Source organism: Eptatretus burgeri, chromosome 10 (assembly GCF_056783735.1).
Source record: "Eptatretus burgeri isolate ZD-2024b chromosome 10, Ebu_testis_v1, whole genome shotgun sequence".
In the NCBI taxonomy this organism is placed as follows: Eukaryota; Metazoa; Chordata; class Myxini; order Myxiniformes; family Myxinidae; genus Eptatretus; species Eptatretus burgeri.
This window is the reverse complement of record NC_140970.1, coordinates 102,292,708-102,307,605: the sequence shown is the minus strand read 5'-3', so window position 1 is coordinate 102,307,605 and position 14,898 is coordinate 102,292,708. Positions and strand designations below refer to the sequence as shown.

The following is a 14,898-nucleotide window of genomic DNA, read 5'->3' as shown; positions in this document are numbered from 1 at the left end:
ATCCCCACCACAGCACCAACCACAACCACTATCTCAACAACTATGCCATCCCCACCACAGCGCCAACCACAACCACTATCTCAACAACCACGCCATCCCCACCACAAATCAACCACATCGCCTCACCTTCATCTCCACAAACGCCGCCATCTTTTCGCCAGCCACGGCAAATCATACCAACGAACAACATCTCTGCGACCAGACGCGGGGACTCCCTAGTTTGGGCGAGGGCCGATGATCTCTGCAACGTCCGCGTGGGAAGGATAATCTCTGCAACGTCCACGTGGGAAGGATGATCTCTGCAACGTCCGCTTTTTTCGCATGACTTGCGATCGGATCAAAAGATCAAAAGGGGCGGAGCCAGCGAGGGGTGAAGGGTGAGAGGTTAAGGATCAGGCCTCACCCACAGACCCCATAAAAAGGCGAGCTGGAACGCCAAGCGAGTCAGATGAAGTCGGAGTTCGGTTGGAGTCGAGCTGGAGCAAGTGGAGGTTTGGGTTCGCCGTGGAGCTCAGTCGGAGAGAGAGCCGAGGAGACTGGAGCTTAAAGCCAAAGAGCGAGTCCAGCGAAGGGCAGTCGGAGCTCAGAGCGCAGCCAGCCTGCCGTTGCCGCGCAGAACTGCGGGTTCGTTCGGAGAAAGCCGGAGAGAGGTTGCCAACGCTGAGGAATGGACGGGCTCTTAAAAGAGCATCAACTCTCGAAAGAGCAAAGGCCCGTTCATTCCTCTGAGGCGGCGTTGGCTAGGCCAATCCACCAAGGCCGCACGGCGGGGCCTGGACCAACCGAGCTGCCGTATTCCCGACGATACGTCGAGGGTCGCTCAGCGAGTCACCATGAGGGTGACAGGTAACCAGCCCGGCCTCTCGGAGCTCTTGCGGTCTCCACAGCTCCATGAACTATAAAGGCCCATGAGGTCCAGTTCTTGCCCTTTCCTTTCCTGGGGTTTTTCTTTGTACGAGTGTCGTGGCGCCATGTCCTTAAGTAGAATTGTTATAAGTGCACGTAATAAATAGACAAACGGCTGTAGGCTTTGTTACTCGTGTCCTGTCCCTTACCCCCATTGCATTAATTGCTTTGATTGCACATGTGTGCAACAAATAAATGCCATTGTGTGAATGTTGACCTGCTCGTTGCATCCTCTTCCCTCAATTGAACTGCCATAGTTAAGTTCGGAATATAGTTGGTTCTTAAAAACCGATGAGAATCGGATCCAGCGGGGCTTGGCGATATACACCGCTCGGCAAATCGCAAACGGAGCGAGCTGCCGAGGCGGCTCGTTTCCAAGCAAGTCCCATTGAGGTGTAAATCCCCAGCATTTCTGTCTGCGCGCATACTTAGGTAAATCGACAATTCGGCGATCGGACCCTGTCGCGCGCGGACAGAATAGTTGGCTGATTTTCGGTGTGATTAAAAACACACCCGTGGCTGGATTTCGGCATTGATCCGAAAGCTGTGACTCGGTTTGCCCGTCCGGTGGGTGAGCGCGGCCGCGATTGGCTAAAAGCGGTCGCCCGCACGCCGAGCGGGCGGAAAACTATAACAATATATATATATATATATATATATATATATATATATATATATATATATATATATATATATATATATATATATATATTGTTACGGCTATGGAAATTCGCAAACCACCATTCAGGTCCCGTAGGTGAGATATCTCTTAAGTACATGTGTAGTTAGCCCCAAACCCGTTGTTTAGAGGGAATAAATGTGATTCATTCGGGCTGCGACGCTTTGAGTCAGTCGTTTTTCTTTCTCTATCTTTTATTTCAAATAAAACCCAACGAGGACGCTCGGTGGGCTTTTCGCGCCATTCTTCTCCGCGCTTGGTGTGAGGGGAGAGAAGCGAGGGGAGGGCAGCTGGCGCTCGATTGGTGGATGCGCGGTGTGACACGGCCAAGGAGGAGGAACGTCCCTCTTCGAGACCATTCTCGAAGCGCCTCAAAGGGGGGCGGAGCAACAGGGCGGAGCTCCGAGGATATAAAAGTCGGAGACGGGGGAAGCAGTTTGGTAGATGCTCTTGCTGTGTGGATGCTCTTGCTCGGTGGATATACTTGCTTCGTGGTTGCTCTCGTCTTCCGGCTCGCTCGTCCTGGTGGCCGCTAGCGGGGTCTTTTGTGGTGCAGTTGCAGGACCCCGCTGGCAGGAAGGAGCGTCCGCCATTCCCCTCTCCCGACTTCGGGCATCCACGTTTCCCCCCCCCTCCATCCGCGCTGGGATAGCGCCGAATACTCGGTCCGTGGCGTCGAGTGGCCAACACGTGCAGGCGCGAGGCACGCCGGAGAGGCCTCGCCTACCACGCTCGGGCACGGAGTCGCGGCCAGGCGGGACCACGTCGACGGACCTCGGAGAGGGACTCGACACGCTCAGGGAAGTCCATTTCTTTTGGGTTCTGTGTAAATGTGTGTGTGTGGCGCCAGTCTGGTGAAGTAAAATTGTATAAGTGTTCTGTGTAGTAAATCATATTCGGTTGTAGCTCTGCATCGTTCCTTGCTTGTGTTTCTTTACGGTGATTGTAAATACATGTATTGCTTTTATTGTATCCCTGTGACTGTAATATATGTGCCTTCCGTGCTTCCGTATTAAATGTGCTTGTCCGATTGTTCCCCTTTTCGCTGCGTCCTTTCCTTCGTTTGAATCTCCATCTTGCTTCACGTAACGGGTTCATCGTGGGTTGAATACGCCCGATAATTAATCGAACCGTCGAGGCCGACGATAACACCGCTCGGTTATCCCGATAGTACGGAACAGGTCGCTTAAGTGGCCCGTGTCCGAAGTCGACCTGCGGCGAGGTGCGATCGCCCGGTCTACCCTCCGTGTGGGTACTTAGGTAGGTCGAATTTGGCGAGCAACCCTATCCCACGCGGGGGCTGATTGGCTCGATCGCGGTGAGACCGAAAGGTCCACCCGTGACTGGTTCCCGGCGTTAGTCTGAGAGGGTCACGACTGGATTGTCCGTCCGGTGGGCGACGTGCCGCGATTCGAGTTACGTGGCCGTCAGCACGCCGGCGGGCGCGAATCCGTAACACTGGTGTCAGGTCGTGCGATATAAACTCATCGCCCTCCTCGCAGCACTGGTAACGGAGAACGGGAAAACGGGCTCTCCTGTCTCCGGCTAAATTCACGGGAATCGGTCCAGGGGTGAGAGGAGCGACCCCCGATTCCCTCCAAATTACGAGCGAGCTAAATTAACCCTTTAAGAGAAGCAAGATGGCGTCTCAAGGCGAGCGGGAGCCGGGGGTATTAGAAATGTATATGTGTAGTAATGTGTAGAATCCATGGCTCAGGATGAAATCCCCGTGCAGGAAATGTTGATTGTACAGGAAAACGAACTCGCCCAACCGAACTCAGAGCCCGAAATGGGTGCGGCAGCGGCCGCGGTGTATGACACCTCCCCCCCCCCTCTCCACCAAAACCCTTCCCCAACCCTTGCCGAAACGACTCACCCAAGCGCACCCGACATGGCCCAGCTATTCGCCATGCTGGCGGAAATGACAGCGAAGATAAATGCGAACATGAACGAAAAGATGGATACATTCACAAGCGAAATGGAACGCATGAGAACTAGGGTGGAGACAAACATGAGGGAGGAAACGAGAAAGCTCCGGGGGGAGACGCAGAACATGGGCCGATGCCTGCAGGCGGGCATGAAGGCCGTTAGCAGGGAACTTAAAATGGCGACTCCACGTGTAGGAGCGAACGAGCTGGGAGGGGGTGCAACGTTGACCGAAAGGGAAAAATTAAATGGGGAGACCAAAACGTGTGAGACGAGACACGAGGAGACGACAGAAACTTATAAATGTATAGAGACACGGGAGACAGAAAAAATAGAGGAGAAACAACACGATGAAGACGGGGTAAGTGACGCACACACACACACGGAGGTAGTGGAGGATAGTGAGGTTGAGCTCGCGGAGCGTGTAGGGACCCAGTGCGAGCACCTGGATGGCCTCCTCCAGGAACGAGGGGAGGGAGTATGCCCCCTTGAGGCGAGTCACGACCAGGTGAGTTCGGTCGTGCTTTGCGAGGTTGAGAGGAGGAGTGCTGTGGACGGGTGCACGGAAAGCTTGGGGGGTATAGAGGCCCCGGAGACCCTTGTGGGGACACGAATCCCCAGTGTGGTTGTCCCTGTGTGTGTGGTGCAAGGTGTGAGTGCGTCCCCGTGTGTGGAAGCGACCCCGTGTGTGAGTGGTGTGGTGGCGATGGTGCCGGAGTGTGTGCTTCCCAGCACGCCGAGTGTGGATGAGGAACCGCGGTTGAGTGCCCCCGCGTGTGTGAGTGAGGCACCGCGGGTGAGTGCCCCCGCGTGTGTGAGTGAGGCACGGTGTGTGGATGAGGCACCGCGAGTGAGTGCCCCCGCATGTGTGAGTGAGGCACGGAGTGTGGATGAGGCACCGCGGGTGAGTGCCCCCGCGTGTGTAAGTAGTATGGTTTGCGTGAGTAGTGAGGCACGCGTGAGTGAACGGCTGTATGCAAGGGAGACCGTGTGTGTGAGAGAGCGGTATGTGAGGGAGATGTCGGTCGGCATGCGGGAGCACGCAGCCGCGTCTCCCGGTGTGAATATAATGGAGTGGACTGTGTGCGTCGTAACACGCAGGTGTGCGTGGGTCGAATGGCGACGACGGAGACATGTGAAGAAAGAAAGCCGAGTTGCGGCTGTGGTTGTTTCGGGGACCGTGCCGGGTTCACCCAGCAGTGAGCACGCGGTCCGTGCTGTGCAACGCACGAGACCACCACGTGCTCGCTTGCGATCGTGAAGTCCCGGTCCGGAAACGCACGCGGTGGATTTGCCGATCCCGCGGACGGACAAAGTTTAGGCAGGATTATGGATTTGGACCGGACGGGTTCTCCACGCGATCGTGTGTGTTAAGCTCCAACGGGCAAAGCACATGTGTTCGCGTGGGGAACCCCTCGAGACGTGGGGCTTGTGTTTTTGTTTTTTATTTTTTTATTTTATGCGCACGGTGACGTCATGGCTGCACGTGTGGTTGGAATCCGGCAGGAGGGGTATCCCTGCCGGATGATACCGTCCAAGGAGGGACGAGGAACACGTGCAGCTGCATGACGTCACGGGATAGCGTAGTGGGCACGAGCTGCGAGTTGCCGCGCTGGTGCTGCGCATGAAAAGAAAAAAAACAAGGGAAAAAAAGCCTCACTTTCGGGTGCACAGGATTGCTGGGCAAGGGGTGGAAGACCCCCTTACCCTGGGCACAGGATGGAAACTAGTTAGGGGGAAGGGTTAGCTTAGTTAGACCGACTTCATGGGGCAGGGGTAAGTCCTCATGGAGTCCGTGGAATGGATTAGTTAGAGGGATTGTAGCCAGATTTAGGTGGGGAAATTGATTAAAGAGATTTGGAGACAGAGACAGACTTTGGATGTGTAGTGGGGACGTAGCTTAGCTACGTAGGTTAAAAGGAACGTGCTGTAGTTTAAGGGACGACGTGGGAGCACGAGTTAGTTCGGGGATGTAGATAGGAGGATGGCAGAGTTCAGTGGTGTGTGTGTTGAAGAGTTGTTGGTGAGTGGATTGGAAGCATGTGCTTGGTGAGTGAGTGAGGCCAGCGGGTCTGTGTGAGTGGAGCGAATGGGGAATGCATGGTGCGATGAGTGATTGGGGGGAGGAGTGACTCCCGCCCAAGGGACCCCGGGGTCAGTGTAGATTGAGTTAGGGGGTTAGTCAAATTGAAAAATGGAGGTTGTTTTGTTGTTGGTGTGAATGTAGGCTCGAAACCCATTTGGAGGGGTGCAGGAGCCCTGTTGACGGGCTTGGGAGCGTGGCTGCGAAAGGTGAGTATCGCTGAGTGGGTACCCCGGGCACCAGGCTAGTCGGCCGTGGTAGGCCAAGGGCCCATGGGGGGCCGGGATAGAGTAGTGGGCACGGGTGCGCCTGCTTGGTGCGGGGGCCCGGGGCGCCATTAGCCGCGTGGGCAGTGTTGTGGGCAAGGGTGACCCTCGGAAAGGGGCCTGGGAAGCCAGCCTGCCACGTGTGCGTTTCAGGGGAGGTGCCATGGGGGGCACGCCCCGGTGTTAGGGAGCTGGTAGGCTCGGAGGCAGTGTAGTGCCCGGGGGTGCCATAGCGGGAGATTCGGCAGAGGGTCGTGCCTGCCAAAGGGAGCCACGTGTCCCAGCCATGAGACCGTGTGAGGGCACGGGAAGAAAATTGGGGGGCGAGGCCCGAAATTGTAAGGACACCAACACAGGCGACGGGAATCTGGGTTGTTAGAACCAATAGTTTAAGCGAGAGGCGCTTGTTGAAAGCCCCGGGGTAGTTTAACGGTTAAATGGTTAGGGTAGATTAGGAAGTGTACCCCTCCGCACCATCCATCCCCTCGCTCTCGTTGTGGGCCGCTGGACCCACTTTGGTTATAGATCGCTGAACTCTGGGGAGGCCATTCTGAGGCTTCGTTGGGCCTCGGCACAGGACGTTAGCTCTCCCTTGTTCCCCTCCGGGAAGGGAACGTAGGGGCTGGGAGTAGGCTAGGTGACAGGATAGGTTAGCCGAACAAAGACGATAAAGGGGGTTAGGGGACGATTTATAGTGGGGAAGTAAAAATAAAAACAACAAAAAAATAAGTTGGGGCTAAATTGGGGTTTGACAAATTAAGGGAGTGGGTATGTACAGTGACAGGCAAAGGCGATAGGTGGGAGGGAGACAGGTAGGTAGGTCCGAGCCCGCCTTCCAAGTGGCCAGCACCACCGCACTCCCTCCACCAACCTCCACTGAACGGCAAAGGCTGGCCAACTTCATCGGCTGGCCGTGTTTTGCTTCAAGGCCTGTGCCGGCCCACTTCATTTGCCGGCTGGCTTTTTTTTTTTCTTCAAGGCCTGTGCCGGCCAGTTCATCTGCCGGCTGTGTTTGCCTGCAGCGGCCTTCTTCTGTGGGCTGTGTTGCCTGCACCTTTGCCATGCCATGCCCACTGCCCACGTTCACCAGCCCCGTTCAATTTTTGCTTTGCCCCCCCCCCCTATTCATTTCCATGTGCGCCAGGATCCGCAAGGCAACAGTTTGCAAGCTGCAAGAACTGCCCTGTTGGCAGCTACAACACGGGCCTGCAATGGCGGCCCGTGCACCGTGTTTGCATCCATCCATCCATTCGTTGTGTTTATTGCGTGTGCCACTTGAGCTGGCACGGAGACTGCGTTTGTGCAGCCCATGCACCGTTGTGGTTCACTGCGTTCAGTTCAAAAGGGAAGGCCTTGGACTGCGTGTGAGCAGCCAGCCACGTTCCCTGTCACCTGCATTGTTTTGAGCCAGAGACTGCATGCGAGCAGCCTGGCTCCCTGCTTACTGCTTTTCTTTTGCAGAGTTCATTGATCCTGGGCCATGGTTTAGTGTAAAATTTGTAAGTTAAGGTTAAGATGTACTGTAAATATGAGTGCGCCCCCGGCATGTCTGTCCTAGCGCCGGCAATTTTATTTAAGTCGTCCGTGTGAGTGAGTTTGTTTAGGTAGTTACGCAGCCCTCAGGTTATTTATTTTGGGGACACGAATACCATGAATGTCGCACTCAGGGATCCGTAGGTAAAATGTACTAGGGGAAAACTACACATGATGGCACACGAAAAATTTGACGACTCGGGACGAGTCTGTAAAAAGGGGAGGGGGTAGTGTTGTGGTTACCAAATTCGCAAACCACCATTCAGGTCCCTTAGGTGAGATATCTCGGTAAGTATATGTGTAGTTAGGCCCAAACCCGTTGTCTAGTGGGAATACATGTCATTTATACGTGCTGCGACTCTTCAGGATAGCCGTTTTTCTTTTACTATCTTTATTTTGGACCAACCGCCATTGTTACCACCACCAACCACAACATCAACCACCCACCGCGGCGCCGCTTCACGTCACACCTCGCAACCATCGCATCGCCACCGTTCTTGCGCCGCTTGTGGGTACCGGTGTTGGACTCGTGCAGGGCGCGCGCCGAACAGCGTGTACAAAACCACGGATTTTCCGCTTCAAAAACGGATCAAAAACGACACACGCCCACTTTTGTTCCGTCCAATCGGTGAGCGAGGGGCGATTTGGCCCCGCCTCCAGGGCGTTGGAGGGCGATCGCTATATGCAAATTTATGGATCAAAATGCATTCACGCCCACTTTTTCTCGGGCCAATGGGGAGCGAGGTGAAAGGTCGAAGGCAGGGGGTCAAAGATGAGAGAGCGGAGCCACGGGGCTTATATAAGCGACCGCGTTCGTCAAGTCGAGTGAGTGAAGACTTCGCAGTCGGTGGAGTTGGGAAGAAGAAGCAAGAAGGAGTTGGTCGTCGTCGTCGTGTGCGTTGGAGTCGGAGCGAAGAGGACGGAGCTGTGGAGAGGCGGCGAGGGCAGACGAGGGGGTGCTCGCGTCGTGCCGGGAGCTGCACACCAGGGAGGCCGACGGCGCGACCTGGTCGAGGTGGAGACGCTCGTCGCGGGACTCGAGGCAGAGTATAAATCCTCCTTTCCCCCGAGCATCAGCAACCCCCTCCTGTTTCCCCCCGCGCTGAGATAGTGCGACCAAGGGGGCCCCCTTCCCACCCCCTACCAGACTGTCCGCGAGGCCCGCGGAGTTGAGGCACCATCGCCGCTCCGCGTCTCATCACCAGACGGGTAGGCCCGACCCGGTCTCGGCCTCAGGCCCGCCTCATCCTTGAGGGTATTCTTTTTCTTGGTTTTGGTTATGTGTTGTCGGCGCCGTCTGTGAAGTAAAATTGTATAAGTGTTGCCGTGTGCTCGCGTAATCGGTATTAGATCTGCATTGTCGCATTTGCTTTTTGTGTAAAATTGCATTGTGTTTCTCTTCTTTTCTATGTGCTTTTGGTGGAATTGAATGTGTGCTTTCCGTTCATCGCGAATAAATGTGCTTTGTGTTGAAGTGTTTCCCGCTTCGCTTCGTCATTTCTTTCATTGAATCCTCATCTTGCTTCACGTAAAGGGTTGGTAGTGGGCTGAATACGCCCGATAATTAATCGAACCGTCGAGGCCGACGATAACACCGCTCGGTTATCCCGATAGTACGGAACGGGTCGCTTAAGTGGCCCGTGTCTGAAGTCGACCTGCGGCGAGGTGCGATCGCCCGGTCTACCCTCCGTGTGGGTACTTAGGTAGGTCGAATTTGGCGAGCAACCCTATCCCACGCGGGGGCTGATTGGCTCGATCGCGGTGAGACCGAAAGGTCCACCCGTGACTGGTTCCCGGCGTTAGTCCGAGAGGGTCACGACTGGATTGTCCGTCCGGTGGGCGACGTGCCGCGATTCGAGTTACGTGGCCGTCAGCACGCCGGCGGGCGCGAATCCGTAACAATATATATATATATATATATATATATATATATATATATATATATATATATATATATATATATATATATATGTATATATATATGTATATATATATGTATATATATATATATATATATATATATATATATATATATATATATATATATATATATTTATATATATATATGCAACTTCGCGCCCGCCGGCGTGTGAACGGCCACGTAACTCGAATCGCGGCACGTCGCCCACCGGACGGACAATTCTGTCGTGACCCTCTCGGAACAACGCCGGGAGCTCGTTACGGGTGGGGATTTAACCTCACCACGATCGTGCCAATTGCCCACCCGCGCAGGATAGGGTTGCTCGCCAAATTTGATCTACCTAAGTACCTGCGCGAGTGGTCGACTGGGCGATCGTACCATGCCACAGGCCGACGCCGGACACGAACCGCTTAAGCGGTCCGTTCCGTGCTACAGTGATAACCGAGCGGTGTTATCGTCGGCCTTGACGGTTCCGATTAATTACCGGGATGTTGAACCCACTACGAACCCCTTATGTGATGCTAGATGGAGCGTCAAAGAAAGGACGCAGCGAAACAGGGAACAAGTTCAAACAAGCACGTTTACACACACACACACACACACACACACACACACACACACACACACACACACACACACACACACACACACACACACACACACACACACGTATCCACAGCAAAAGAAAAATGCACATAAAAAGCAAAGGAAGAGTTAAAACCGAATACGCGTACACACGGCAACACTTAAAACAATACTACTTTAAGGACAGGCGCCACCCACATTCACACAAACCCAAAGAAAAGAAAGGACTTCCCTTGGTGCGGCCGTCGAGTCCTCCTCCCATGACCTCCACTCCGAGCTCCGTCACCTTCGCCGTCCTCCACTGCCGACTCGACCAGACTCGACGACGACACAGCTCGACTTCAACGAGCTCCTCGGGCTCCGCGAGTTCAACGAGCTCCACACCGACGCAGAGACACTCGACCACGATGACACAGTTCGACTTCAACGAGCTCCTCGGGCTCCGCGAGCTCCACACCGACGCAGGGACACTGGACCACGACGACACAGCTCGGCGAGGACCCAAGAATGACTTCAGACGGAGGCGAGTTCCACGAGTCAGGGAGAGAGCGAGAGGAAGAGGGAGAGAGAGCAGGAAGAGGGAGAGAACGCGCCCCGCCCGTGTCCGTCTTTTATAGCGCGGGGCTCCGCCCTTCACTCCGCCCCGTTTTCGGCTCCACCCTCCTTCGAGAGGGTTCTCGAAAAGCGGCGTTCCTTCACCCCGACCGCCTCACGCTGTCCATCCACCAATCGGCGGCGAGCTGCCCCTCCCCCTTCCCTCACACCAAGCGTGGGGAACAATGGTGGGAAAAGCCCACCAGCATCATTGGCGGTTTTTGTTTGTTTGAAATAAAAGAGAGAGAAAGAAAAACGACGAACTGGAGGATCGCAGCCCGAATGGATCACATAAATTCCCTCTATACAACGGGTTTGGGCTAACTACATATGTACCTATCGAGATATCTCACCTGAGGGCTCTTTATGGTGTAATGCGAATTTCCACAGCCGTAATATATATATATATATATATATATATATATATATATATATATATATATATATATATATATATATATATATATATATATATATATATATATATATATATATGACCGCATGTCTTGATGCTTACCTGGATCAGGAGCAACCGTCACTCAAACCCCCTGCAGACCCCCTTATACGTTGAATTTTTTTTAATGCTGCGAACAAACTTTGGTGCAGGTGATGAAGGTCGGGGTCAAGTTTCATTGAAATTGTTTGTAGTTTCAGAGAAGAGAGCAAATACATATTTTGGGGAGTGAACCCCCCCCCCCAACAGACCCCCTTGATGAGTGCAGATTTTTAGGCAGGGGATAAACTTTGGTTCATCAAAGGTGAATTAATCATTCATTAATCGATAAAGGCTGCAAACGCTGTGGTCAAGTTTCATCGAAATTTTGTGTGTAGTTTCGGACACGGCCATTACCTATTTGGGGGAGTTAACCCCGCCCCCCCCCCCATGGAGATCCCCTCAACGAACGCAGATTTTGATGCGGTTGACAAACTTTGGCACATTATGAGTGATGAAGGTTGTCGTCAACTTTCATCAAGATTGTGTTTGTAGTTTTGGAGAAGAAAGCAAATGCCTATTTGGGGGGGGGGGTCAAAAATCCCCCTCCGCGTCCCGCTGCCCCCCCCGCCCCCCTTGCCCTGATTTCTCTTTCTGCTAAAAAATATCTCACACGATGACAGGAAGACCTCCCCGTTTTTGGGGGGTGGGGACGGGTGGAGAAGGGAGGCGGACCAAATTTACCTGTGCAAACAGTGCTTTGACCTCACCATTGACCAAGTAAAAAAGGGAAATTGTAATACTCTGTGCCATCACCACCAGGTGGCGCAACACGGTGCACAACTACACATTTACATAGAGAATTTACGCCCCACCCTGCCTAACCCCCACACCTCCACATGCGGCCACGGCCACATAGCCGATGTTAACTCCCCACACAAAGTTGTATTTGTACCCTGAGTTTGGAGTTTGTAACTTAAAAGATGTGGCCATGCATAAGAGACAGAGAGAGTGAGACAGAGAGACAGAGAGACAGAGAGACAGAGAGAGAGAGAGAGACAGACAGAGAGAGTTTCATCATGAACAATTTATTTTCTGCAATGAAACAATTTAATTCCCTCCATCACTGAATGCAGACAGAGGTTATGTTTTCACCCGTTAGTCTCTCCCTCTCTATGAGCCAGATATCTCAAAAAGTTCAGCACCGATTAGGACGAAACTTGGTGGACAGGTTGCGTGTGTGCCAAGGACAAAAAACATTCGATTTTGATGAAGATCCAGATCCAGATACTGGAATGATGTGAGTGTAAAAATAAAGTACTTGCATTAAGCCAATCGATGAAGGCTGCAATATGGCGGGCCACTTGGTGCCCCCTTCTTACAGCACGGGCATAACGGACTTGAGCAAGATCCAGCCAGTTGAGAACAAACACGTTGCTGTGGGGGTGTCGGTGAAATATCGCAGCCACCAGCGAGTCGATCCACGTGTCTGGCAAGGGTACCAACTGCAAGGCAAAAATAGAGCCCCTCATCAATTCACAAACTGATTAGCAGAGAATATATGAGAAGGCAATGAGAAAAAAAAGAGTGTACGTGCAAGAGGAAGGGGTTAAATTGGAGATGGTGCTTTAACGGTTTAACCCTTTGAACCCTGAGCTCCTTGGACTTTTGGCTCCCCCACCCTGGGCTCCCTGGAGAAAAGTCCGGCCGCTCGGGGGTTTATGGAGGTTTGAATAGTGGCTGGTAAAACGGCCGCTATGGTACAAAGGGTTAAGTAACACAAATGCACACATCCAAATGCAAAGATAGTTTATAGCAAATATATTTATATATAAAGATTTGGCATCATACTGAGACGACACTAAATCCCGACAATTATTAAAGTTTAGTTAGCATGAAAGAGAAAAAAAATGCCAATTAGAAAAATACAGCAGAATTGCCCGATCTGATCATTATAAAGAATAACTTATAGTCATAATACGTAAAAGTAATGCACCATTAAGCATCGAATGCAATTTGCCTGAATTTCCTCATGACTTGGGTGGAGGTCGCCACGTCGGCCTTGAGGATGACAGGACAGCCTAGACCCTAGACCTCGAGGTATGCGCACTCGCCTCTGTGCCGTCGAACCTGGATTCGACTCTCGGTCCAGATGTAATCCGTTACCATGGTGTTTCACCAGCAGGGTGCTACATCAATGTCTGGACATGAACCTGGGTGTTCCATCTGCTAGCATTGGTTGGTGGATGTTCGCTGTCCTAACAGCGTCCTTTGCGAAGGGCAGGTGAGTTATCGCCGGCACCCTGGTGAAATTACAAATTTGTCACTTTCAGTCGCACGTCAGGCTTGGCCTGACAGTTCCTAAAATATTTGGGCTAACTAAAAACGTTCCCCAGCTGACCCCAAAAGGTGGGACTAATTGTAGCCGTTAAAGTAGTTGTGGTAGTCGTAGTAAGTGGATTCTTTGTGGCCTCGTATAGGTTGTGAAACATCACGCGGTCTTCACAGCCAATTGTGGGCACACAAAAGCAAGACACAGCTACCTGCGCATAATTTACTGGGAATTTCACCGAGATGACATTTCCATTTTTCTCAATTCGCATCTCTCAATGAAAACAAACCTGCAAAGTGAGAAAATTCAACAACAATCAAACACAGTCATCCTCAATTGATAAAATTCGAAATTGGTTCCCATTTAACCGCTCCAGGCACTTGTCGTTTCAAAAAAAAAAAAAAAAAAATATATATATATATATGTATGTATGTATCATGGTATGCAAAACACCTACCGACCAGCCATGGATGACAAAGAATGATTGTTTGAAGATGTTGAAATTGCAATTTCCTAGCATCACGGAACCATCGGAAGAGTTTTTCCACGAAAATCCATTTCTTTCCATAAGTTCTGAGATTGGAAAATCCAGACTAAGATCGATCGGGCAGCCCCTGCCTTCGACGTCACTTGCATTCTGCACAAGTATTTGGAAGCTGTTGTTCATGGCATTTTCAAGGCTCGGACTCAATGTCAACGCAATGTTCTTTGAAGTTGAGACACCGTGGCCTAGGGTGGGAAGAAAGAAAGAAAGAAAGCAAAAACAAGGCACAAGATAAGTCAATTAAAATGTATACATTTTTCGAAATCAAAGGGGGTGAGATGAAATATGGCTAACCATGCTAATGACAAAAGAATTTCATTTCCTTTGCAAGGACTCAGAAGTGAATTCGGTGCAGAGGAATCAAGGCCAGGATTGTGTTCTTCGACCATCAAAGCTTCTGGAGGCATTTGCCTTGCAAACGACAGTTGAGACATGTGAAATGGCACACGTCGGTTGCATTGACTACGGTAACTCTTTGCACCGACGCAGAACAATTTCAAAAATAAAGATAGCATTTCACGAGTCGCGGACTGGACGACGCCATTCCTCGGCTGGCCTTGCAGTTGACCTTGTGCAAACCACTCCACCAGCCAGGGTCCTTGAACAAACGAAACAATAGAGGTCTGCCCTGGAATGCTTGGAAAGACTGAATAAACGTTTTTTTTCTCCAATATGTCCAAAATTATTTTTAAAAACTTGCACGTCTATCTACAACTGTTCCTGCTGCTAATCCTGTTACGTGGCTACTGGAATGATCATTTTGCCCAGATAGATATGTCTTGGATTATTTTTTTTTCTTTTTTTGGGGTCTTTCTCTGGATTGTGGGATTGTTTGGGAATCGGGGGAGAGGGGATTGGGGTGGAAGGGACCAGAAGGTGAGGCATTTGTGCTCACGGACACAAACCGCATTTGTTATTTCTACCTCGAAATGCAAACCAATCGTATTTCAAAGAAACATTGGTCCTTACTCTCAGAATCTCACATAATAAAACTCCATCACCTGCTGTTTCCTAATTTTTTTTTTTTTAGTTGCATCATCTCACCCCCTTTGATTTAGAGAATTGTGCCGAAAAGCTTCATCTCATTGGTCTCTTT

General features: G+C 51.6%; 1 protein-coding gene across 8 annotated transcripts in view; it reads right to left on the bottom strand.

Moving 5' to 3' along the window:
- LOC147019320 (lipoprotein lipase-like) overlaps nt 1-14,898 on the bottom strand; it is a 157,304-nt gene that overhangs the window by 27,096 nt on the left and 115,310 nt on the right. For all 8 annotated transcript variants that reach the window (XM_085899717.1, XM_085899716.1, XM_085899715.1 and 5 more), the window contains 2 exons: nt 13,716-13,987; nt 12,252-12,431 (listed from right to left, as the gene is read on the bottom strand). In XM_085899717.1, the coding sequence (XP_085755843.1) occupies nt 12,252-12,431; nt 13,716-13,987 (452 nt within the window). The remainder of the gene's footprint in view (nt 1-12,251; nt 12,432-13,715; nt 13,988-14,898) is intronic.